Consider the following 27,216-nt stretch of genomic DNA (forward strand, 5'->3'; position numbering starts at 1 on the left):
TGGCCTAGCCAGTCTCCAGACCTTAATTCCATAGAAAATCTGTGGAGGGAGCTGAAGGTTCGAGTTGCCAAACGTCAGCCTCGAAACCTTTAATGACTTGGAGAAGATCTGCAAAGAGGAGTGGAACAAAATCCTTCCTGAGATGTGTGCAAACCTGGTGGCCAACTACAAGAAATGTCTGACCTCTGTGATTGCCAACAAGGGTTTTACCACCAAGTACTAAGTAATGTTTTGCAGAGGGGTCAAATACTTATTTCCCTCATTAAAATGCAAATCAATTTATAACTTTTTTGACATTCGTTTTTCTGGATTTTTTTGTTGTTATTCTGTCTCTCACTGTTCAAATTAACCTACCATTAAAATTATAGACTGATCATGTCTGTCAGTGGGCAAACTTACAAAATCAGCAGGAGATCAAATACTTTTTTCCCTCACTGTATATATGCCTAAGGCCAAGACAATAAGAAGACACAGTGGCAGAATAAATTCAACCTTACCTTTGATTCGTCACAAAACCAGAGAGCATCATCTGTCCGGTGAAGTCCACAAAACATATTGCATGTAACAAACAGTTACATGACCTACAGCATGGTCAAGCAAGTTAATGTTTCCGACGTTTTCGGACGACTAAACTATTGATTTAGAACCACGGAGAGTTACCGCAAGTCGCAAAGAAAACAGGCGCTGCCTCCACTAATCCAGCACCATTTCAACTCCAACATCATCTAATAACCTATGCTTAGTCTAAAAGATACCCAAAACGATTTAGTGCAATGAACTTGAGCTAAATATGATATGGCTGTCCATGGTACTGATTTTATGTGTGTGGGTGTGCGTGTAGAAAAAGTAGAAAGTAGAAAACATCCTCCTTTTTCCTGTTGCCTAAACGGTCTATGACTCTGTCGTACAGTACACACTTTTAGTTTTTGTTGTCCTAGTCTACCTGGCTAAAATGCTTGCTCGCTAGCCCAACTTTGTTTCATGGGCAACGATGCGCCAGGCCAGACAGTTAACATTGGCCAACTACATCTAGCTAAATGTTGCTACAACTTCCATCCTCTCAGGCCAGGGGCACAATATATGCATTTATGATTGGATTATCCCTATCTCCATCCATTGCTAATTTAGAAATGGGACGATTTTAGCTAGCTAGCTACCACCAGAGGACAACAACACAACGAGATGCAACAATTCAAGTTTTTTCTGTCACATTTGGCTTCTGATGTGATGATGTTTGATGTGAAGCCAAATCCAAACTGGCCTCCCTTGACACTTTTTAAAATATTTTTGTTATTTTTTTGGGTGCGCTAGGACCATTCACACCTGAGCTCACTCAGTTGAGCTCAACGCTGAATGGCTATTATTTTATCTATTTTTTTATCAAGGGAGGCCAAATGCTTGCTGGCTTCCCTTGCATTCAGTGCTACAGGTGGCAACAATGTCATACTCTTTTTGACCAGACAGCATCAGATAGATGGGCTACACATACTGAGACAGAGGGGCGCTGTTTCGTTCGTTCGCTCGGATGCTTTCTCCAGTGAGATACTTTGAGCCTCTTGTGAATAGAAGAACATTTATGAAACACAGAGACTAAATAAATTATTTTGTTTATTTTCTCTTGGTAAATTTTTTTGGGAAGCCTGACTTCCCTTGGCCTCCATGAATACACACCACTGCCTCGTCTGTAATTCTCCTGCCCCCCTAAAAAACATAATGTGAAAACGTGCAGGATATTCTAAGAATTTATTCGTGTTGCGTCAGCCCAGGTTATGGTTTGTGCAACATTGTAGCCTATAGACCAACGCATGGCCATTGCTGTGGTGAGAGAGAGAAGCGAGCCTGTGTCTCTCACAGAACTAGAATACGATTATCTTTCTATTATCTCTCTCTGCTCAGACATGACCAGCCTGCAACTCTCATCTCACCAGCGTTGCACTTCATCATTTATTTCCTTATAGAATCATAGCCGCGGGAAGGATTCTGGAGGTGCTACAGCACCCCTGATAAATAGAATTTCAAAGTTATAGAATTGCTGCTGTCCAGAAATAAATGAAATAAGAATACTACACCAGGAGTAGGTGCAATGGATGTGGTCCTCTGTAGCTCAGCTGGTAGAGCACGGCGCTTGTAACGCCAAGGTAGTGGGTTCGATCCCCGGGACCACCCATACACAAAAAAATAAAATAATAAATAAATAAATAAATGTATGCACGCATGACTGTAAGTCGCTTTGGATAAAAGCGTCTGCTAAATGGCATATAATATATATTATATATACACTACCAGTCAAAAGTTTGGACACGCCTACTCATTCAAGGATTTTTCTTTATTTTTACTATTTTCTACATTGTAAAATAATAGTGAAGACATCAAAACTATGAAATAACACATATGGAATCATGTAGTAACCAAAAAAAGTGTTAAACAAATCAAAATATATATAGATATTTATTATTTTTATTTTGATCATTATTTGTTTAAGTATCCTAGCTGTGGATTGTGTGTTGCCCAATCACAAGGCATGCCTACAGTCGGGAACGTGCGGCAAATCTGTCAGTGAACAGCATGCAGTCAAAACAGGCCTTTTGCAATATTTCAAATACAATCGCGGAAAACACAGGTTGGAAAGCAAATGGCTCCTGCTGAAAAGAGGAGACTAATCTGTCTGTAGGCTACCAAATATGTTATCAACTTCCGAATAGGCCTATTGAGCGAAGAGCATTGTTGTAGAATGTAAAACAAAAGAGAGAGGCTTTTGGCACGTGCGCACCGGCAATTGGCGGTGAGTGAGCTGCCCATCATTGGGTGAGTCGGTGAAACGTAAAGTTTTTTTAGGACTATAATTTTTTCCTCATTGGATAATATGTGTGTCTCCTTACATCTAGGCCTATGCTATTGATAGATTCAAGACGAGGTCATTTTTATTGATCGTTTGTCAATGCCAAAGTAGCCTGTCATTTTGATCATTTGTCAGGTATTAAAAAATATTCTGCTAAAGTCTCCAGTCATCTAAAATGATGTAGAATTGCATGAAATGTGTTTATAAAAGGCCAACATTTTCCCGGAACCTAGCCTTAAACAAAAAAATCCCCATGTGTGCAACTTCTGCAAGCGCCTCTACTCTACTGCTCTATGATTATGATTGGATTTCCACACGTTTGTGTGATGGTGACTACTTTGAAAAATCTAAAATATATTTTGATTTGTTTAACACGTTTTTGGTTACTACATGATTCCATATGTGTTATTTCATAGTTTTGATGTCTTGACTATTATTCTACAATGTAGAAAATCGTAAAAAATTAAGAAAAAACCTTGAATGATTTTTCACACTCAACAGTTTCCCGTGGGTGTAAAGAATGGTCCACCACCCAATTGACACAACTGTGGGAAGCATTGGAGTCAACTTGCATCTATGCCCTGACGAATTGAGGCTGTTCTGAGGGCAAAAGGGGGGGCTGCAACTAAATATTAGGAAGGTGTTCCTAATGATTGGTATACTCAGTGTATATTTACATACACACCAGATGACTGACAGGGGGCGCTGTTTTTGGAGCGAGAACAGTCTATGACTAGGGTGGCTGGAGTCTTTGACCATTTTTAGGGCTTTCCTCTGATACCGCCTGGTATAAAGGTCCTGGATGGCAGCAAGCTTGGCCCCAGTGATGTACTGGGCCATACGCACTACCCTCTGTCGTCGGCAAACTTAATGATGCTGTTGGAGTCGTGCCTGGCCATGCAGTCATGGGTGAACAGGGAGTACAGGAGGGGACTGAGCACGCACCCCTGTGGGGCCCCCGTGTTGAGGATCATCGTGGCAGATGTGTTGTTACCTACCCTTACCACCTGGGCGCGGCCCGTCAGGAAGTCCAGGATCCAGTTGCAGAGGGAGGTGTTTAGTCCCAGGGTCCTTAGCTTAGTGATGAGCTTTGAGGGCACTATGGTGTTGAACGCTGAGCTCTGTAGTCAATGAATAGCATTCTCACGCAGGTGTTCCTCTTGTCCAGGTGGGAAAGGGCAGTGTGGAGTGCAATAGAGATTGCATCATCTGTGGTTCTGTTGGGGCGATATGCAAATTGGAGTGGGTCTAGGGTTTCTGGGATAATGGTGTTGATGTGAGCCATGACCAGCCTTTCAAAGCACTTCATGGTTACAAACATGAGCGCTACTGGTCGGTAGTCATTTAGGCAGGTTATCTTAGTGTTCTTGGGCACAGGGACTATGGTGGTCTGCTTGAAACATGTTGGTATTACAAACTCAGTCAGGGACATGTTGAAAATGTCAGTGAAGACACTTGCCAGTTCATCAGCGCATGCTTGGAGTACACGTCCTGGTAATCCGTCTGGCCCTGCGGCCTTGTGAATGTTGACCTGCTTAAAAGTCTTACTCACATCGGCTACGGAGACCGTGATCACCAGCATGGCTACCACAGCATTCTGCAGCGATACGCCGTCCCATCTGGTTTGGACTTAGTGGGACTATCATTGGTTTTTCAACAGGACAATGACCCAACACACCTCCAGGCTGTGTAACGGCTATTTTACCAAGAAGGAGAGTGATGGAGTGCTGCATCAAATGACCTGGCCTCCACAATCCCCCGACCTCAACCCAATTGAGATAGTTTGGGATGAGTCGGACGGCAGAGTGAAGGAAAAGCAGCCAACAAGTGCTCAGCATATGTGGGAACTCCTTCAAGACTGTTGGAAAAGCATTCCAGCTGAAGCTGGTTGAGAGAATGCCAAGAGTGTGCAAAGCTGTCATCAATGCAAAGGGTGGCTATTTGAAGAATCTCAAATATAAAATATATTTTGATTTGTTTAACACTTTTTGGGTTACTACATGATTCCATGTGTTATTTCATAGTTTTGATGTCTTCACTATTATTCTACAATGTAGAAAATAGTAAAAATAAAGAAAACCCCTTTTGACTGGTACTGTGTATGTGTGTGTGTGTATATATATATATATATATATATATATATATATATATATACAACATTTTCCTTAAAGTATACTTTTTTGAGAGTGTTGATGTCACTGTCCCCACTACAACAACAACAAAGTACTTGTAATTTTTTCCTTGAAAATTCATTTATTCCTATTGAGGACTGCTCCTTCTGAGGAGTACCAATATGGCCGACCAGAGGCTTCAAAGCCTCTCAAATAGTCATCTAGTGTTTATATACATCATTGGCGTTTACCTACAGGTGGCTCCTTCATCTCATCATGACTCTGGTCATGCAGATTAGTCTCCATTCTTATTTAGCACACTAACCTGCAGCACGGCAGGCTGCAGGCTCCCGGCCAGCCCACTGCAAATAAGGAGAGGAGTCTGGAAATTGCTGTCATTAGAGAAAGTGCAAATGATGCTGCAGACAGCCTTGTGGATCCAGGTCAGTTACTGCAGAGTGAGATCTGTGGTGAGATACTTAGATGGGCTCACCATTCCCGGCCCAATGATGTCATGTTTTTTTGAAAATACATTTAGAGTTAAACCATGCATGCATAGCTTTTAAGTGGTTAGCCCTCTAAGGTTCATATATGCAATATTATATTACTGCCCTATGATGTCATCGTTTTGTGAGGAAAGAAAAACATGTAGCTATGAATAGTCCATAGATTTCTGCAATTGAAAATAGGAGGTTTAGCCAAATATTGTACTACTGCAGAATCATCCTCTAGGTGATTCAGTGGATGTTTTTCTACCAGAGAGCAGGTTATCCAATGCCACCATCAGCCAACCACAATGCTCACAAGCAGAACATCAAGCATGATCTAGTTTTTAATAAACCCCTATCATACGAGTGCCTGAAAACCACCACCTTCATGTGGGTTTAGAACCTTAGTTCAGAAGCCTTGTGGCTGTGCTGTGGTTGGGACCCCTATCTAGCTGAGGGGCAGGGAGGGAGGGAGGGAGGGAGGGAGGGCGGGCAGGGTGAAGCCTATCCCCCAATAGCCCAGGGGCTGGGTGGTGGTGCTTCTGACTGGTGGCTAAAGGGGAAGCTGAACCATGGTCTGTTTCTCATGCAAGGCTCCAGTGTGGGAGGCAGCCAGTTTACTGCAGGCCAGGGCCAAGCTGATTCAGGGCTCATTTTCCACCTGCTCAGCCAGTTTTAGGAAGGGAAGTTCTCAGAGATGGACTCCCTTGGTGGTGGTGGTGGTGGTGGTGGTGGTGGTGGTGGTGGTGGTGGGGGAGGGGGATGCATGCATGAATATGAGTCTCTGTATATGGGTGTGTGTGTTTTATTAATAGAGCCCTTTGCAGGTGGTTGTAAATGCAAGTGTTTTGTTCCTGAATTTTGATTAAAATTAGTATCTACATTTTATTTTTAGTGCCTGTCTATTGCGTGTGTGTGTGTTGGAGGTGACCCATGCAGGAAGGAGGGAGAGGGGGGAGTGCCTATTTACATTGGCAACAACACAAGGGGGAAATGAACTGACTTCAAAGCGAGAGTGCAGCGGAATTGTAAAGAGAGTGTGCGCTCCGTGCATGAGCTACCAGACAGACTCTCATAACACAGACAGATATTCCCAGAGCTGCTCTGAATGGCCTGTTAGAAACATACTGGAGCTATATCTCCCGAGTGGCGCAGCGGTCTAAGGCACTGCATCTCAGTGCTTGAGGCGTCACTACAGACCCCCTGGTTTGATTCCAGGGTGTATCACAACCGGCCGTGATTGGGAGTCCCATAGGGCGGCGCACAATTGGCCCAGCGTCGTCCGGGTTTGGCCGGTGTAGGCCGTCATTTGTAAAAAATAATTTGTTCTTAACTGACTTGTCTAGTTAAATAAAGGTAAAATAAAAAAAATCAGCCCTACAGCAGGATAGCAAGGAGATTATATGTGTGTACAGAGACACTCTACCCCCTCAAAATATCACACATATCACACCTTTTGAAGTTTGTACTGTTGCAGTGTTGAAACAACAAATGAGAGCGTGTTTACTCTTGAGGACAACTTTAAAGGTACATTAATACAGTTCTCTGTGTACTCTTGCATTTTACTGAATTGGCTCCGTGTTAGCTGACATCCACTACAGGCCATAGGCTATATCTTATTTAACTGAAAGTTCTGCTTTTATATTCTAACTCAGGTGTTCCACTTTAATTAATTGGAGGAGTTTTACTTCAGTGATAGCATATAAACCTTTTTTAAAGGGCAATATGCTCAATCCCTGTATGTGTATCTGTGTGACACAGGGATGCTGCAGAGACAGCCCACCATTGAGGACTTTGTGGATGCCCTGGTGACGGACCTGAACCCAGACTTTGAGACCTTCATCATGGACTCTACAAGCTGATTAGCTCGATCGATCTTCAACTCTTCACTTCAGTTTTAGCTACGACTTCAATTGTGTTGCTGTGGAATGGACTCACGTGATCAGAAAATGCTATTGATTATTAACCCTTTCAAAAGGCAGATAACTGTAGCTGAATGCAGTCACTGTAAACATATGTTTGTTTTTTATGCAATTTTTGTATACTAGCTAGCTATTTAGTATTTAGTGATTTGGCTCAACCATAGGTTCTGTGTGGTTCATGAAAGTCTGTGCATAGCTGTGCATATACCACATGCAATACACCATACTGTCTTTCACATATTTTTGTCATTGATGCATATTCAATTTCAATTATAGAAAGCACAAAAAGTACATCCTGTAATTCAGAATATTGCAATATTTTGAGAATATTTTGAGAATGTATGTCTTTGAGAATGTATGTTTGAAGCATCTATTCCAATGTCCATATAAATAGATAAGTTAAAGTATGTAGACATTATACAAATAATCTGTCCATAGACATCGGGGAAGAGAAAATACTCATATCTGTATTGGGGAAGAGAAAATACTCATATCTGTGAGCGTTGAATATAATTTTCTGCAAAAGTATGAGCAGTTCATTGTTATTTCCAGTTCAGATCAGAGGGGACAAATACAACACCTGTTATTCCTGTCATTTTGCCGGTGTTTTGACTTCAAAGCAAATCTGCTCCCTCTGTTTTGTATTTGTTACTGTTATGGAGAGATTGAGGGAGGGAAGGTTAGAGTGACTCTTAGGTGTTGTAAATCAGAGATTTAAGGGAATTCTGTTTAATTCACACAGCGCACGATCCAGATCGTGACTAGCTAAATCAAGTACTACCGGCTGTTGCATCTGTTTCAACAGATTCCGCCTCTAATTACCAGGAGCTGAGGCTGCAGCTGCTCCCCATACAATGTCCTTACTTGCCTAGCACTGATATCAGACCTGGGGCATCACCCAGCGAGGTGGGACTTACTTCAGATGGTTAATCAAGGTGTGAACATGCTATCAAAGGGAGCAAGCTGGGTAGCTGTAACCACATGTAGACCTACTGTACATCGCACAGAGCCATGAATAAAGTCCTAAATATGAAATCACTAATGGAAGCTTTATTTTCATTACTTGTATCTATGTTGTTTTGAACCAAATCCAATCATATCATTTTGGGGCAAGTAATATCTTGAGTTTCAGAGAGACCCCACTGTATACTGAAGTGAATGTAGTGTGTGTGATGTAGTGATGATTGCAGGTTGTCTGTTGCCATTGGTGTAGGATTTAAGATGGGCCATTTCAATGCTAGTCACTAGACATATTTGTCACTAGACATATTTGAACAACAATCAAAATCGTATAGTTTGTCTTGTTGAAGTGGTTTATTTACAAATATGGACAATTATATAAAATGAAAGTTAATTGTGGAAGTGTATATGCACAACCACCAATACTACAACTGAAAAAAGCAGGCATATTTGTCACTAGTCAGTTATGTCTACGTTACAAAAATATTGACCTATTTTCTATTTTACAATATCTACAACAAATTTGATATCACACACAAATATTCCTCATTGTCTTAACTTGTTCAGTATTATCTAGATTGTCCTCAGTGTGCCCCAGAAATCACAGATTTTGACATGCTTCTCTTAGGCCCTTTAAGGAGATGTTGCCAGTTATTAACTTGTAACAGCGACTTCATTACAAAACACATCAATAGTCACACCAGATCTGTGGTACTGTTGCTGCTAGTCACCTACTTAAGCAGACATCAGAAACAAAGGGGACGGCGTCTATTTACTTTGTACCAGTCAACAGTCATTTTGTCATCATTTCAACTTCATTATATCAGCCTCTGGCCCGGCAACCTCACGTTGTGCATAGATTTATTTTCAGTCTCAGCTCTTGTGCTTTATTTTGCCATGAAGTCTTTTGTTAGCATTTATTTACAGTACCGTGAAAAAGTATTTTCCCACTATCTGATTTTCTCAATTTTTGCATAATCTTTATACTGAATGTTATCAGATCTTCAACCAAAACCCAATTTAGATAAAGGGAACCTGAATTTACAAATAACAACACAAATATATACTTATTTAAAAATTTTAAATTTTTAGTCATTTAGCAGACGCTCTTATCCAGAGCGACTTACAGGAGCAATTAGGGTTAAGTGCCTTGCTCAAGGGCACATCGACAGATTTTTCACCTAGTCGGCTCTGGGATTACAACCGGCAACCTTTCGGTTACTGGCACAACACTCTTAACCACTAAGCTACCTGCCGCCCTAAATGTAAAAATATTTAATTAACAAAGTTATGCAACACCAAATTCCCCTGTGTGAAAAAGTAATTGCCCCCTTATACTCAATAACTGGTTGTGCCACCTTTAGCTGCAATGACTGCAACCAAATGCTTCCTTTAGTTGTTGATCAGTCTCTCACATCGCTGTGGAGGAATTTTGGCCCACTCTTGCATGCAGAACTGCTTTAACTCAGCAACATTTGTGGGTTTTCAAGCATGAACTGCTCGTTTCAAGTCCTGCCACAACATCTCAATTGGGATTAGGTCTGGACTTTGACTAGGCCATTCCAAAACTTCAAATTCGTTGCTTTTTAACCATTTTCATGTGGACTTGATTGTGTGGTTTGGATCATTGTCTTGCTGCATGACCCAGCTGCACTTCAGCTTCAGCTCACAGACGGATGGCCTGACATTCTCCTGTAGAATTTTCTGATACAGAGCAGAATTCATGGTTCCTTCTAATAAGGCAAGTCGTCCAGTTCCTGAGGCAGCAAAGCATCCCCAAACCATCACACTACCACCACCATGCTTGACCGTTGGTATGAGGTTCTTACTGTGAAATGCAGTGTTTGGTTTTCGCCAGATATAATGGTACCTATCTTGTCCAAGAAGCACCTGGATGATCATCAAGACTCTTGGAAGAATGTTCTATGGACAGATGAGTCAAAAGTATAACTTTTTGGATGACATGGGTCCCATTATGCCTGGCAAAAACCAAACACTGCATTTCACAGTAAGAACCTTATACCAACGGTCAAGCATGGTGGTGGTAGTGTGATGGTTTGGGGATGCTTTGCTGTAATTACTTTTTCACACAGGGACATTGGGTGTTGCATAACTTTGTTTATCAAATAAATGAAATAAGTATGTGATTGTTGTGTTATTTGTTCACTTATGTTCCCTTTATCTAATATTAGGTTTTGGTTGAAGATCTGATAACATTTAGTATCAAAAATATGCAAAAGTAGAGAAAATTAGAAAGGGTCCCAAATACTTTTTCACAGAACTGTACATAGTCCCTTCAGATGTGTGACGGAAGGCCGTGGGTCACAAGCCGCTTGAAAGAGATTGTGTGCCACACACTTTTTGGGAATTGGTGTGTGGGCTAGTGTAATCTGAAACGGGATCTTTCTGGACTGTTTTCAGGTCCAGGGCGGTTCAAGGGTGGAACACGAGCCAAATAAATCCATGTCATCCTGGAAAAAGAGAGAGCGGAGAAAAGCACACACAGACATTAGTAATCTATCTACCTAACATAGGTCAGGCAGGGACCGAGTCAGTTAAAACAATATCCCCTTCGCACAACATCAGAAAGCTTAGCTGGGATCGCTGCCTGGCCCTTTCTTTGCTTCTTGGCTAGTTCCAGTTTCCATGGACACAACACTGTCCCTGCCAATCAAAGGGAGTGCAACAGTTGTCGTAAAATAAGTGTGTGTGTGTGTGTGTTTGAACTATGCTGTTAGGACACAGAATGTCTCCTCTGTCCTGACGCTTCTGTGTTGTAGCTTTCTACTTGACTGTGTTTTGCTGGGGCTTCTGCTGCTCTGCTCTGAGCTCATTCCCACTCACTGGATTCCATCAGTTCAGACAATCTGCTCTGGCTCTGAAGCTCCATTTGGCAGATACACTGAAGCTTTTTCCATAAATAGTGTTTTAATGGACTCAACCATTTCTTATCGGTGCAATTTCATATTAATCAGGTAGGAACCTGCTATGCAGAAGAATTCTAAATAGGAGAAGCAGTGATTCTTCTTTACAGCACATTCCTTTCATGGCATAGTTTACCTAAGGCCTTTAGATTCCTGAGCTTAATAGTGTTTGCAATCGCATACTTTCCTATTTTCTTGACACAGTGAAGAATAGTGTGTTACTGTGTTTGTTAATCGCTCATTGGCTTGGCTCATGTATGACTATTGGGAAAGCTTACCCTACGTGAGCATTTGAAGTATGTTATACACCAAGCATCGCTCAATTTCAAACTGTATGTACACTGAGGACCATTCTGTGTGTGTCTGCATTGAAGTTCATACAGTACAGCAAGACACCACTGACCTTCCAGTGAAGATGGCTGCTGCTTTGGAAGGAGGACCTCTGTCAGGGCACCAGTCTTCTCCTGGCTCTGTCTAGCCTGTTCATTTGACTTCTCCTGTGTGTCCTCACTTGACCTGCCCCCCTCCTCCTCTTCTTCCTTGTCCTCTTCACCCTCTTCCTCCACATCGCTCCTCTCTGTTGGTTCTCGGTTGCAGCTGGGCGGTCCCAAGCTCTCGGCACAGTCGGGGTTCTGCATGAGCGGCCATGTCTCGTCGGCCTCTCTGGAGATGCAGGGCTCTGGATGGGCTTTCAGATAGGCCAGGACGTTCTCCTCACAGGGATTCACGCCGCATCTGTAGGGGAAAATGGAGGCCGTGTCAGCAGCATAAATCTCTCCCAGTCCCATCAGTAATGATCCAACCACAGTCCCAGGGAGGCAATTCTCTGACAGTCATCTCCCAAACAGACCCAAAGTTAACACCATAACAAGATTGTTGTTGGCCTTGTTCTCTTCCTGTTCTGAACCAGAGGTGTGTAAAGGAATGTTGTTCGGTTTCGCAAACATTATCCACCACAGCAATGGTTTACTGTATGTCTATCTACACTTCTAGGTCTTTCTGGGATTCCAGGAGACATGATGTCAAACAATATCAGTTGCTGTGCTTGTTATTGGTTTTTCTGACTGTCATATTTGGGCATCCATGTACTAGAATAGATGGTGATTGGTGTTGATGAATTATGATGGTGTATGGTGTTGAACAATGTGAAATGATGTTGATTGGTGGTTAATTAATCGTGGTTAATGGTTTTGAGTGGAGGTGAGGTGAGTGGTGTTGTGTCATGGTCCTCACCCCTCGTTGAGGCTGATCTGTGACTGGAAGGGGCTGGTGTCTCTGCTCCAGCCCAAACTGCAGCTTTCATCACAGCACAGGGAGGGGATCAGGTGCACTGGGCCTGGAGATCACACAGGAAAAACCGTGTGACCAACCGCCAACCATCAGAAAGCATGGATGACCTGGCCTTGAAGCCTCAGTGTACAGCAATGCCAGTACCATAGTAATACAGTCAAAGACTCCATACAACTTGACAGAGTGACCTGTTTGAGAACCAAGGCTCATAAAGAGTGATGTGAATGTAGAAGCCCACCAGTAATAGGACCTACCACAGGTGTGGCCTGGCCCCTGGTGACACTGGCAGCATGGGCGCTGAGGGAAGTCATGGAGCCTCCGTCGGTCCAGGCACGACAACTCAGCCCCACTGTATGGACCGTCCTGGGACCTTTGAGATGCTGAGGTAAAAAATACACTTTTTTCATAATGGAGACCCCAAACAAGTGCAAGATAGTAGCTGCTATATTTCTAAAGCAAAGCCACCTGTTGGTCCCAATGCTCCACTGAGATTTCCACACCATTGTAATGACTTCTTTCAAGCTCAAGTTGGTCACTCACCGCTGGGCTTCTTCTCCAGCAGCTGTCTCTTGAAGTAGATGACACAGAGGATGAGCAGGGCCAGCAGCACGGTGGCCAGAGCGCTGCAGATGACCGCTGCCAGGGCCATGTCCCGAGGGCTGGTCACCACCGGGGGGATGGCCACCAGGTTTACCCGCCCGCTGCCTGTAGGGGCAGAGATAGACACGGTGAGAGAGAGACGGTCAATATGAGCATCAAACATCACCACATAATAACATGGGAATTTACAAGGGAAGTTGAAAAAAGTAAAATAAAATGTTTTTGTAACTGTCTAGTTTGAGAACGACTACATTTTCGAGTCGACTGTGTCGTGTCTTTGTCTGACCTTGGTAGTACAATCTATTGGCATGTAGTAGCTGTCTTTGACCCACTGAGTCCTCCAAGGAGACAGAGACTCAAAGGAGAATGCCTGGAGTAAATTCTCTCCCTCCCGAGGATGAGTTATTACAGTCATTCTTCCCCCTACCCCAAGGCCCTCTCATGCCAGTCAGACAGCCTGTCATTAAGTCTGTGCAGTCTGGCCAGACGTTTGAAGCGAGTGTGTGTGTGTGTGTGTGTGTGTGTGTGTGTGTGTGTGTGTGCGTGTGCGTGTGCGTGCATTTGTGTTTATCCCATTACTGCAACTGCTGCTGCTGTCCTAGGCTAGCCCCCAGGGAAATCTGATGTCACTGTCTAGGCTCCCCGCCCCCAAACTGTTCACACACTCTCACATCAAGGGACCTGGCCTTGAGGACAGCTTCTCATTAAACACTTTCCCACGAATATGGATCATCAGGGCTTAATTTGTTGAGGAATAATTTGGTACATGACGGATGTCTAGTCACAAGTTAAACACGTGCAATAAGGCCACTGATATTATTTCAACAAGCAACAGAAGTATGATTGTATTAACTGTGATTGTAATTTTTGGTCATGACCTGTGCATAGTTGGTGTGTAGGTTTACATAGAGAGCAAACATAATACCTAAAGTAATACTACGCCTACTATGAAAAAGTGACTGGCTACTCGCCCACAATAGAGAAAATAGTGATTGTGTGAGATCTGTTTAACATATTTTTTATTTGAAAAATATTTTTCAATAGACCCCTTCAATCGCTGTTTGCTTTTTAGTACATAAATCATAAAGCAGTGGGTTTGGCCTTTTCAAATTCAAGAGCCCTTTGTTATGCAATGCAAACATTACTTTAGCCTTGGCCAATGGTTTTATATTCTAGCGGGATAGAGGATAGGGGATAAGGGTATTTGTACATTCCATCTGAGGAAGAAAAAAATCCCAAACTGCCGGCGAAGCTTAACATTTCAGTTTGACCCAGGGGCAAAATAAATAAGCATTTAAATATACATTGTAAACAAACAGGTGATGACGGCTTATTAAAACAAGATTAGGATGTTTCAGAGGAGATAGGTCTTCAAAAGTGTTATGACAGAAACCAAGTGCCGTTTGCTAACAGTTTTGACAAGGGAGTCAACAGGAGTGCACTGCTCAGATCAAGGCAAATACATAAATTATAGTAGACAGTTTATATAGCGGAATATAACTTGATATATGTTGAGATGATTTTGTGAGGATACAGTAACATTCTCCACTAAATCAAACATCTTCAAAAGAAATAATTGGAATGTGCTTCCTATCAACATTTTGGAACGTCCTCTATCAAAGTAATCCAAAATTACTTGCTGAAAGGTTTGACTGAACGCTTACACCTACACCCATGCTTACACCTACACCCATGCTTACACCTACACCCATGCTTACACCTACACCCATGCTTACACCTACACCCATGCTTACACCTACACCAATGCTTACACCTACACCCATGCTTACACCTACACCAATGCTTACACCTACACCAATGCTTACACCTACACCAATGCTTACACCTACACCCATGCTTACACCTACACCAATGCTTACACCTACACCCATGCTTACACCTACACCAATGCTTACACCTACACCCATGCTTACACCTACACCAATGCTTACACCTACACCCATGCTTACACCTACACCCATGCTTACACCTACACCCATGCTTATGACTGTAAGTCGCTTTGGATAAAAGCGTCTGCTAAATGGCATATTATTATTATTATTATTACACCTACACCCATGCTTACACAAGCAAGGCACATCATTTTCTCACCATGGTGCAGACACCCTCTCAGACTTTTTCTTCCACTGTACAGTTGTTGAGACCCCATGTCAAAGCCGTCCCGCCTCTGATCCAGCCAGCCCTCCCCCACTCCCCTCCGCAGCCAGCTGTGTCTCCCCCACACCCCCAGCCCAGTGTCAGCCCTTTTCACTCCCAGACAGCTGCAGAAAACACAGATTAAGGCTGGCCCATTAAGGAGACCTCACTTGCCGATCGTATCAACACAACGCACCCTGCCAATAAACTGCTAGTTTTGGTATTCGCTCTCCTCTCTCCCTGTTGACTTTTGGGAATGCCAAACTTAAAGCCTTGTGTATGACAGGCCACAAAGAGAAAGGGAACCACCAACCCACTGGGAACATACGTCAGTTCAATGTCTAGTAAAAATAAAATAAAATAGGTGAAACAAATACAAAATTCTCTTACATTGATCACTTTTTTCAAATCCTATCAGTTTTCACGTTGATTCAACATCATCACATGAATTTTGGGGGTTGAAATTATGTGGGAAAAACGTTGATTCAACCAGTTTTTGCCCAGTGGGAAGTATGAATGGCCCCTTCTGAAAACTAATGGTGACTCCATCTGCATTCATCACCTGTGAAACTTTAGAGATTTTGACTGGAATGACTTCCCATTGCCAAAGAGGTATGAGCCCTCCACAACCAAGAGTTTGCCTTTTTGGCTAAACAGATCTTCCTATCATAAATACAGCCAACACCCCTTAAGTGTTGCAAGAAAAACAAATTAGCATTGCTATGCGGTTGTGGTTTTATACATTTGCATGGATACTTGATTACGGCAGTGGTGAGGAGTTTTGTTGCTCTGATTGTAAACACTTCACTCATGTCAAGTCTTGATTTTAAGGGTTGACCGCACTCTTTTGGCATGTGTTGGTTTGCAACTCAGATAATTTCCTGCATGCTGCTAATGCTATACTTTTTTACAGTCAGTGGTTAGGAGACATGGCATGGATCTTTGAAGTGAGGAAAGTATACAGTGCCTTCAGAAAGTATTCAGACCCCTTGACTTTTTCCACATTTTGTTACGTTACAGCCTTATTTTAAAATGGATTAAAAAACAAAAAATCCTCAGCAATCTACACACAATACCCCATAATGACAAAGCCAAAACAGGTTTTTAGAAATGTTTGCAAATTTATGAAATATAAAAAACAGAAATACCTTATTTACATAAGTATTCAGACCCTTTGCTATGAGACTCGAAGTTGAGCTCAGGTGCATCCTGTTTCCATTGATCATCCTTGAGATGTTTCTACAACTTGATTGGAGTCCACTTGTGGTACATTTAATTGATTGGACATGATTTGGAAAGGCACACCTGTCTCTATAAGGTCCCACAGTTGACAGTGCATGTCAGAGCAAAAACCAAGCCATGAGGTCGAAGGAATTGTCCGTAGAGCTCCGAGACAGGATTGTGTCGAGGCACAGATCTGGGGAAGGGTACCAAAAAATGTCTGCAGCATTGAAGGTCCCCAAGAACACAGTGGCCTCCATCATTCTTAAATGAAAGAAGTTTGGAACCACCAAGACTCTTCCTAGATCTGGCCGCCCGGCCAAACTGAGCAATCGGGGGAGAAGGGCCTTGGTCAGGGAGGTGACCAGGAACCCAATGGTCACTCTAAAAGAGCTCCAGAGTTCCTTTGTGGAGATGGGAGAACCTTCCAGAAGGACAACCATCTCTGCAGCACTCCACCAATTAGGCCTTTATGGTAGAGTGGCCAGACGGAAGCCACTCCTCAGTAAAAGGCACATGACAGCCCGCTTGGAGTTTGCCAAAAGGCACATAAAGACTCTCAGACCATGAGAAACAAGATTCTCTGGTCTGATGAAACCAAGATTGAACTCTTTGGCCTGAATGCTAAGCGTCACGTCTGGAGGAAACCTGGCACTCTGCCTACGGTAAAGCATGGTGGTGGCAGCATCATGCTGTGGGGATGTTTTTCAGTGGCAGTGACTGGGAGACTAGTCAGGATCGAGGCAAAGATGAATGGAGCAAAGTACAGAGAGATCCTTGATGAAAACCTGCTCCAGAGCGCTCAGGACCTCAGACTGGGACCAGGTTCACCTTCCAACAGGACAACGACCCTAAGCACACAGCCAAGACAACGCAGGAGTGGCTTTGGGACAAGTCTCTGAATGTCCTTGAGTGGCCCAGCCAGAGCCTGGACTTGAACCCGATCAAACATCTCGGGAGAGACCTGAAAATAGCTGTGCAGCAACGTTCCCCATCCAGCCTGACAGAACTTGAGAGGATCTGCAGAGAAGAATGGGAGAAACTCCCCAAATACAGGTGTGCCAAGCTTGTAGCGTCATACCCAAGAAGACTCGATACTGTAATTGCTGCCAAAGGTGCTTCAACAAAGTACTGAGTAAAGGGTCTGAATACTTACTTAAATGTGATATTTCCGGTTTTTATTTGTAATAAATTAGCAACAATTTCAACAACAAAAAAATTTTCCTTTGTCACTATGGGGTATTTTGTGTAGATTGATGAGGGGAAAAAACTATTTAATCAATTTTAGAATAAGGCTGTAACGTAACAAAATGTGGAAAAAGTCAAGGGGTCTGAATTCTTTCCGAAGGCAAGTAGAAGAAAATAACGGTTGAGATAAAGTTGTCTGAATGTAACATGTTGAGAGAAATGAGGATGGATATCAGTCGGGTCATGAGTTTTAGGGTCTTGAGTAGCCCTGGCCACAAGCCCTATCTCTAGGAAAAGTGTTACAGTTGCATGAAGAGGTGATAAGAGTCTGCGTTGTCTTTCAACAGCCTGACCTGCACGCTTGTTGAATTTGCATCGGATTGCTTCAAATGAAATTGAACTGACTTCCTTTTGTGTATGCTGTGAAATCCTGGTTTGAGATACATGTGCCTAAAAATATTTATCTGACTGTTAAGCTTCCAACTTATATAAAAGGAATGTCAGGGGATAGAACAAAAACCAACTCAAAGCCAAAGCAAGGATTGTTTTTGCTATTACCAAACCAACATACTAAATTCCCGTATGACCTTGGCTGAAATCTGTTTGGAATGAGTAAAAATGCCAAAACGGTTCTGGAGCTGGGGAGTGGGGGGATTGGGGTGTGGGGTGTGGGGGCTATGGTTGGCCTCTCTCCAGCCAACGTTTACAGCTCTACCGTGACACAGACAAAAAAACTCCAGTAGATGAAATACATTAAAGCGACTGAAGGAATCCATAAAACACAATCTCATTTTTACTTTGCTCCAAAAACTGCCCGGGAGACTGAAGTGCGTTAAGATTTACGGCCTCCTCCAAAAGCAGCCGCCCTGCACAGCTGCAGCTTCGCCCCGGGCCAGTGTGGCCTATTAGAATGATCTTCCCTTTAAGTTTTCACCACCGTCCACAAGATAACACTGGAGGAAGAGAGATCAAGACTTTCAAACATTTGGAAGCATTCCACTGAGACTCCCTGTAGTAACTACCAACTTTGCTCTCTCTGGGACACAATGGCCATTTTGTTTCATGGGCCTCTGCAATCAAAATGGCAAGCCAGACAGCCAGCCAAACAGACAGACAGACATGCATGTCCCAAGGCCCATGTTCAGGGTGATTACATATGGTTTAGTCATATGTAGACTCTCTATTACTAATACTGCATGCTTTAGAGTTATTGCTTGAAAATACATATTTATTGTCCTATCCAAAAATGGTAGTAATAAAACTAGCTCATTTTGAGGGTGTGACACAGCTGTACATACTAAATTTGAGAATAATTTTTTACATCTCCAGGAAGAGCAAATGTAAACTGAGTTTGTGAGTTCAAGTTGTCTAACAGAGGGGTGCTAGACCTGGCTGGACGGCTCATACAAACACGCTGCCAAACCTACTCAAGGAACAGCTGTGGCCTCCACAAGCATCAGGAAGTCACACTTAATTACCAAAGGTATAAGTTAGCTAGCCCGCTCTCTCTGTGTGTGTGCCGAAAATCATAAGGTTATACTTAACCACTGGTAATGGCCGAAAAAAGGTGGCTAATGAGATGTAGTAGTGGCCTACTGGAATTCAATACACTGCTTTGTGAACAAAACCCCCTTTAAGAAATGCTTAATAGACCTCCGTGGATACATAGAATGTACTAGAAAATTGCACTACACAGCTCAAGAATGTCCTCTCTGAAGATATACATCATGTGACACTGCACTCTCTTATTTCATTCAAGACCTAACTAAAGAAGCATGATGTGATGCAATCATTTCAACACTGGTACACTACATGACCAAAGGTATGTGGACACCTGCTCGTCGAACATCTCATTCCAAAACGGTCCCCCCTTTCCTGCTATAACAGCCTCCACTCTTCTGGGAAGGCTTTCCACTAGATGTTGGAACATTTCTGCGGGGACTTGCTTCCATTCAGCCACAAGAGCATTAGTGAGGTCGGGCACTGGTGTTGGGCGATTAGGCCTGGCTCGCTGTCGGGGTTCCAATTCATCCCAAAGGTGTTCGATGGGGTTGAGGTCAGGGCACTGTTCAGGCCAGTCAAGTTCTTCCACACCGATCTCAACAAACCATTTCTGTATGGACCTTGCTTTGTGCACAGGGGCATTGTCATGCTGAAACAGGAAAGCGCTTCCCCAAACTGTTGCCACAAAGTTGGAAGCACAGAATCGTCTAGAATGTAATTGTATGCTGTAGCGTTAAGATTTCCTTTCACTGGAACTAAGGAGCCAGAACCATGAAAAACTGCCCCAGACCATTATTCCTCCCTCACCAAACTTTACAGTTGGCACTATGCATTGGGGCAGGTAGCGTTCTCCTGGCATCCACCAAACCCAGATTTATCCGTCGGACTGCCAGATGGTGAAGCGTGATTCATCACTTCAGAGAACACGTTTCCACTGCTCCAGAGTCCAATGGCGGCGAGCTTTACACCACTCCAGCCGACGCTTGGCATTGTGCATGGTGATCTTAGGCTTGTGTGCGGCTGCTCCCGACGAACAGTTCTTGTGCTGACGTTGCTTCCAGAGGCAGTTTGGAACTCGGTAGTGAGTTTTGCAACCAAGGACCGAAGACTTTTACGTGCTACAGCACTCGGCGGTCCCATTCTATGAGCTTGTGTGGCCTACCACTTCGCGGCTGAGTCGTTGTTGCTCCTAGACGTTTCCACTTCACAACAACAGCACTTACCGTTGACCGGGGCAGCTCTAGCAGGGCAGAAATTTGAAAGGTTGGAAAGGTGGCATCCTATGACGGTGCCACGTTGAATGTGAGCTCTTCAGTAGGGCCATTCTACTGCCAATGTTTGTCTATGGAGATTGTATGGCTGTGTGCTTGATTTTATACACCTGTCAGGATCGAGTGTGGCTGAAATAGCCGAATCCACAAATTTGAAGGGGTGTCCGCATACTTTTGTATATATAGTGTATTTCGAAACTCCTTTTTGCTTGAAATATGTGGATGGAGACTTTTACTTAAGATAAGAGGTTTTCTGCAGTCCCTGGGAATGGAGCAATGATGGTGGGTCGTATTGTATGGTCCCAGCTAATATAATCCAGTTCTGGCAAGACCGACTATTATGCTAGCATCCAATCCAATTCAACATTTATGGGCCTGGTTGTAAAACTAAGCATTTATTTGGGCATAAAACATAGTTGGCTGGCTCAATGAGACTTTACTGAATGAGCTATGATTTTCTCCACCCATTTTGGTTGTGGTTCTGATTACTCTAAGGGCCTTGCGCTGGCATGTTTTAGATGAAGGTACAGTATTTGCTTTGTTATGGCATTATGGCCTGACATGTTTTTGGGGTCTTGGTTGTACTTTTAGCCTGAAGTTCAATAGTTTTAGCAATTAATGATGTTCTCAACTTCTCATTCAAGCTACAGATATTACTTATTTAGTCTGTAATGTCACCGGCTACATTCCTTGGCCTGATATGAATGGTTCAAGTTATTGAGAACTTTTCCTCAGAGGCTCTTCTGATGTTACACAACTGATGTTACACAAGAGAGAGTGAGTGCTCACAGTGTGGCTCATATGGAGGAGGAGGGTCCCCACATGGTATGCACTCCATATCTTGGAATCCGCTCAGCTTAGTTTTCCTGTAAAACCTGTTAAACACAACATAGCATTGGATTATTATGAAAGTTCTCATAAATCTGCTTAATTGATTGTATGAAGTAATGAACCAATACTTTGACCATTATCTGTAGTAACAGAGTAGTAGTACACTGGTAGTAGAAGTAGAGTAGTTGTTGTAAGTGATTAAGCTCTTCCCTCACCCAGGCAGACAGTCTCCGCACACGGCATTGCTGGTGGTGGAACAGTTGCCCTTCTGGAAGCGGTTGTTCAGGCCACAGTCCAGGCAGGGCTTGCACTTCTGCAGGTTCCAGTCCTCTTTGAAGCGGTTGCTTCTGCAGGGCACGCACCGGGCATCCTCTCCGTAACCAAAGCCACATTCCTGGAGGGATTAACGGGAGAAATCCCCCGGGTGAGAGGTGGGGCTGGGGGCAGCTGGAGAAAAGCTCTGAATGTGGGATACCAGGGTGTCTAGAATTAAAGAATGATCTTGGCTTCCAAAATCTTAAGGGAACAATGGTCAGACTCTTTTGAGAGTCCATCTTACACTGGCAATAATCTCCCTGACTCTCTCAGAATCAATGAGTGGCCTTCCGCTGCAGGCCCCAGAATGGCCGGGTATTTGAATGATAAAGGCCCTCTGGGACACCCACTGTTGTATTATTGCAAGTTTATTGCTGGGTTTTTGTGCGACTGGTTCTTTCTGGAACAACTCAGTGAGTGTCCTGGTGATTGAGAGGCCAGTGTATGTAGGCAACGCTTCAGTTAGCTAGGGGGCAGGGATTATGGAGAGGTGCACAAGCGTAAGAAGTTGAATACATCTCCTGGTCTCTACAATGGGAACTGCACTTAAAAAGCACAGCATCTCATTAATGAATGAGTGATCTAATATGGAACCAGCTCAGTTGTCAGGCTTTAACCCTATAGCGAATCTAAGATGGAAATATTACTGGACCCATATTGAATATATTATCACCCTGGATATATTATCTATATAACCAGAGTGTATCTGTTTACCGTTGGATTAATGGGTACACCTCATAAAATGGGGACACAAGAATATATATATAGTATATCATTATACTGTTTTTTTTCTCTCAGCCTCCTTGGGTTATTCCTTTTCATTGTTTTGAGTATGAGTACTTTTTTAACTCTACAGATATTTTATTTCCCACGCACTGGCCGCCTTTCATTCTAGACTGAGCGCAAACCCTCATACTGGCTTTCCTCTCGACACGAGACTATAGCCTATTCCGTTCTGTCTAAAAATATATAATGGGGTGTATGTAGTAGGTCTAGTGTTAATGTGATTCCTATTCGGTACTATATAGTATTTATTTGGCACACAGAGGCTGGCAACCTGGATTTGATATGGTCATAGGAACATTTACATTCCTGCTGATCATCTCATCCCACGCCAAGTAAAAGGACCCTGCTGGAATGACATCAGTCATTTTATTGTCTGCAGCAGCTGCCCCCGTCCACTGTTGCCACACTGCATTCCCAGGCCAGGCTGATTGATGGGTGGGGGGCTCATATATCATTAACGTGAAGGTCAAATTTAAACAGGGCACTTCTCTCCTCGACCGTGTCCCGTTTCACCACCTGGGCATGCAGTCGCACCGGAATATGGGCACAGGAGCCCGGGGGTTGGGCAGATGGGCAAAGAAAGAAAAATAAGCGAGGCAAAGATGGGATCCCGTGATGGCCCTACAGAGTCAGGGCAGAAGATAGAGGAATTTGGCCATTTCAGCAAAACATGAGACGACATTGGCCCTTGGCTTTGGCTGGAGGAGGGCTAGGGCAGGGCTGCAGCTGTTGTTGTGTGCTCTCCATATAAGGACCTTCACATCAGCAGAGCAGGGGACAGTGGAAAGACGAGAGAGAGAGAGAGAGAGAGAGAGAGAGAGAGAGAGAGAGAGAGAGAGAGAGAGAGAGAGAGAGAGAGAGAGAGAGAGAGAGAGAGAGAGAGAGAGAGAGAGAGAGAGAGAGAGAGAGAGAGAGAGAGAGAGAGAGAGAGAGAGAGAGAGAGAGAGAGAGAGAGAGAGAGAGAGAGAGAGAGAGAGAGAGAGAGAGAGAGAGAGAGAGAGAGAGAGAGAGAGAGAGAGAGAGAGAGAGAGAGAGAGAGAGAGAGAGAGAGAGAGAAGGGAGGGGGATGATGACAGAGAGAAGGAAATAAAGTTAGAATTTAGATTCATGGAGGATGATGAACCCTGGAGCCTGGGTTTCTCCTAGTGCACGCCACGGAAGGCTAGCCGCTGCAGAGCAGTCACAGCAGAGCTGTTTAGAGTGGTTTTGGACGGAAGAGTGTCGTCCCACTTCCAGATGAAGGGGCCCTAGGAGGATTGATCGCCACAAAGCTGGGTGCTGGCAAAGACTCTGTCCATGTGGCAATGCATGGCAGGAGAGGGGCTGCCACGTATACAGGCCAGGGTAGGGCACAGAACAAAAGGAGCACTCAGCCAACTTGTCCCCTCTCCACCCAGGCAGTACTGTAACATCCAGGAATTTTATATTTCAGTCCTTTGTCCTGATTAACAAAGGATCAAAACAAGGTTTAACACACTGACCAGATCAGGTGTCTAATGTGAGAAAATATCTCAGATAATTGGATGGAAAGACATTTTGTTTTTACAATAAAGATGCTGTCAAGGTATCCCATCTTGGGATGCAGCCAGGAATCACATAATGCTACTGTCTCATTTAAATGGAGCTAATTGGGTATAGGCAAATTAGCTTTCAAGTGCGTCATTACTTCCATGGGTTTAGGATGATCTAGCCACGCTCTTTCAATGTCTAGTGTCTACAAATCAAAGACATGTTGCCTCTTTGCCAGTGGCTTAATGCAAAGTTCCCAGCATGCATGCACTATATGTGGGGCAGTCACTCCTGTATGTATGTACTGTATGTATGTATTGTTAGGAATTGTAGATTTGCTCAAGAGTGAAGAAATGCTGGATGAAAGACAAGGTGAAGACTTCTGTAATTTTCTATGATTTAATAGAAAGAAGAAACCAGTGCACAAGTGAGAGTTGTGTGATACTCAGAAGAGCTCACAATAATCTCACCCTCAAGGCCAGGAAGCTTGTTAAATACCATCCTCTGTTCATTCTCCAAGTTCCTGGGGCCTGGTCAAAACATTAATCAAGGTTGTTGTCGAGCCCACTTGGGTCAGAGTGAATCATATATTAGCTATATCTGTCATTTGAAAATGACAAATATCAGATCGTTTTAATAAAGGACTTCTCTGATGCTTGGGTGGTTCCCTGAACGAAGAGCTAATTGATGTTTGTGAAGTTACTTTGCAACAATAGAGGCAGACATCCAGAAGAATGTATAATTACATTCCATATATCTATATGGCAGCCACACAGCCTTATTAGAAAGTCTCCCCACTTAGGTGCACTATTTCTCTGCTCCGAGCCTCCCTCCACTGCGAGATGGCTTCCCGCTACCACTTAGAATGAATGAGGCAGACAATTATTAAGCAGGACCCCAGGGCGCCGAGCATTCATGGCTGTTGAACTGGCAGAGGAACATGAGGCCCACTGAAGCGTACCACCACTGACTGCATGTCTGTACCAAGATAAAAGGCAACCTGGTAGAAAAGTATGTGTACAACAGATGTTACGAGAGGGCAATTTAGTATAAGATGGACGTTTTTTTTTACCTGTGCTTAGCTGAGCATAATGTTTAAGTGGTAGGAGGAAAAGCATTGCTAAACTAACTTTGCTTCTGGCCTTCCAACCCGTTTCTACACAGCCCACACAGAACACCATGTCTTTGGCAAGAATAGTGATAAAAGGCATACCCCTCTCACTGTACAGCAAGTGTATGCATGGTTTCCTTCAAACAATGGAGACAATAACTTGGACAGGGAACTTGGGGGAAAACAATGGAATCCATTCAGCAACAGAGGGTCGAAGTATGGGTGTGACTGATTAAAGAGCGGTCTGTGTTCTACAAAAGTCATTTGGCCCTTTTCTCCATGAAACAGAGGAAGTCATAAATAACCTCAGTTCCCTGCATAAGATTCACTATTATAAACACTGGGATCCATTCTATTCATGAACATGGTTCTTTCAGGAAAAAAAGCGGTGTTTTTTTTTTTTACCAAGGGTATATCTTATCCAGAGGTTATTCAGGTTTAGGAAGTTACAACATGGTTTAAGTGCTCTGTTTGTATCCAGTTTTATCATGGTTTTAGTCTCTTTCCTTTTTATAGATCAAGGGAAACAGTGATAAATGTTTTCCTTTCAACTGTGATGAAGCATCCTATAAACTTGTTAAACTGAGATGGAATCATTGGGCCAACTACATTTTCCACAGATATTTTAAGTCTGTATGTAAAGTGCAGTACATTTAAGGGCACTCTTAAGGAGGTCATAATTTATGGATGTCTAAGTTTTACTGTCTATATAGCGTACATTATTAGGCTCCAAACCTTTGATAGCTCCTGCCCGGCGTCGCACTGCTTGCAGGGTTTACAGTTCCCAAGCTGATCCTTGTACTCCTGTTCCCTGCATTCTCTGGTCTCCTCCTCCGCTGTTACAGGAACCTGAGAGGGAATAATCATTTGATACTGAACAGCTAGGGATTCCTGCGTTTCATCACGCCTTTCATTGGTAAGAGATCATGTGGACCGAGTCCAGCGCGGGTGTAATCCCCCTACAATAGTGCCACTATTTTACCCACTGGCTTTTACTCCTCAAACTATGTAGACTACTATATCTGTCCGTCCACACATTGATGTCCATGCCAGATCTGACAACAGTCATTTAGAATGGAGACTATTACAGGGTCTATTATATGTGGACATTACAGATCGCAGATCAGACTATAAATGGCCTGTCAAAAGCCTGGTATCACACTAGTTGGGTACATTCAATGCAGAAAGGACTCACCAGAGATGAGTATATTACATGTAACGTCAGTAGAAGTAACCAGGTGTGCCCAAGCATCCAGGCCATTTTGAGAGGCTACTGCAGAATGACTGGAAAAGAGAGAAAGATATAGAATGAAGATGTGCATTTCTACTCTGTTCAACAACAAAAAACAAACATAAAGGAATACTGTGGAACATCGGATTGCTGTCAAAAAGCCCAATGTATGGCCAGTGAAAATTGGCACAATACTCATGAGCAGGTAAATTATATTTGTTCTGAGCCACTTTCCTCCAAACAGGTTGACATAGTGACCAATCACAACATAAACACAACATACCGGCTTTGAAACATATACAACTATGTTGTAACATTGTAACAATGTTTTTGATGAGCTAGTTGATATATTCAGCGAGGAAAATTATGCTTCATCATGCCTCAAACCAGCCAGGGCTGAATGATCTTGTCAAAAGTCAAAATATGTGTTAATGGTTTCAGTTTGTTTAATGTCTCAAAATCATATAGGCTACAAAAGAACTGCAGCCCTCTGCACGTTTTACCTGGTATGTGCTGCTGTAGTCTGATGGGTTCTTTAGTTGTCCTTTCCCTTGCTGAATGAGTGTAGTTTCAGACAGATATCCACTCCTGTGCGTTCTGCATAGGTATCCAGACCATTCCAGCCATGCGATGTGCTCGCTGCTCAACTGCGCTACTCCAGTCCAGACGAATCCCCGGATTGAGGACAAAATCAGCGCGGAGATCAAAGGCAGGGGATGGCTGCGATCTAAAGCATGTAATCTGATCTCTGATCGGCCTACATCAAAGCGCAACCACAGGGCGGACACTAGCGCTACAAACAGGTCATTATGATCATATGACAATAACCTCACATGTCGATACAATTGCATGCAAGATAGAGGCTCATTAAAATGTGGAAATGCAAAGAGTTTGCAAAAGTGCAAGGCGTCGAGATCTGGTTGTGTTGTTATTCCGTTTTGAAATGCGCTTCCAGGACC

At 43.4% G+C, this 27,216-nt stretch overlaps 2 protein-coding genes across 2 annotated transcripts in view; one reads left to right on the plus strand and one right to left on the minus strand.

The window, feature by feature from the left end:
* mipepa (mitochondrial intermediate peptidase a) overlaps window positions 1-8,398 on the plus strand; it is a 39,270-nt gene extending 30,872 nt beyond the window's left edge. The window contains exon 19 of the mRNA XM_084143125.1: window positions 7,200-8,398. Within this exon, the coding sequence (XP_083999251.1) occupies window positions 7,200-7,300 (101 nt within the window). The 3' untranslated portion in view covers window positions 7,301-8,398. The remainder of the gene's footprint in view (window positions 1-7,199) is intronic.
* A 2,137-nt stretch (window positions 8,399-10,535) lies between these two features.
* On the minus strand, window positions 10,536-27,216 carry LOC311101591 (tumor necrosis factor receptor superfamily member 19-like). The gene is made up of 10 exons (XM_084142722.1): window positions 26,761-27,216; window positions 26,222-26,310; window positions 25,762-25,875; window positions 21,521-21,699; window positions 21,264-21,349; window positions 13,075-13,239; window positions 12,789-12,914; window positions 12,478-12,580; window positions 11,648-11,979; window positions 10,536-10,791 (listed from the first exon to the last, which is right to left on the minus strand). Exons 2-10 carry the CDS (start codon window positions 26,285-26,287, stop codon window positions 10,787-10,789), a joined length of 1,176 nt encoding a protein of 391 aa, XP_083998848.1. The 5' UTR covers window positions 26,288-26,310; window positions 26,761-27,216; the 3' UTR covers window positions 10,536-10,786.

Source organism: Coregonus lavaretus, assembly GCF_964263955.1.
Source record: "Coregonus lavaretus genome assembly, chromosome: 26".
NCBI classification, from domain to species: Eukaryota; Metazoa; Chordata; class Actinopteri; order Salmoniformes; family Salmonidae; genus Coregonus; species Coregonus lavaretus.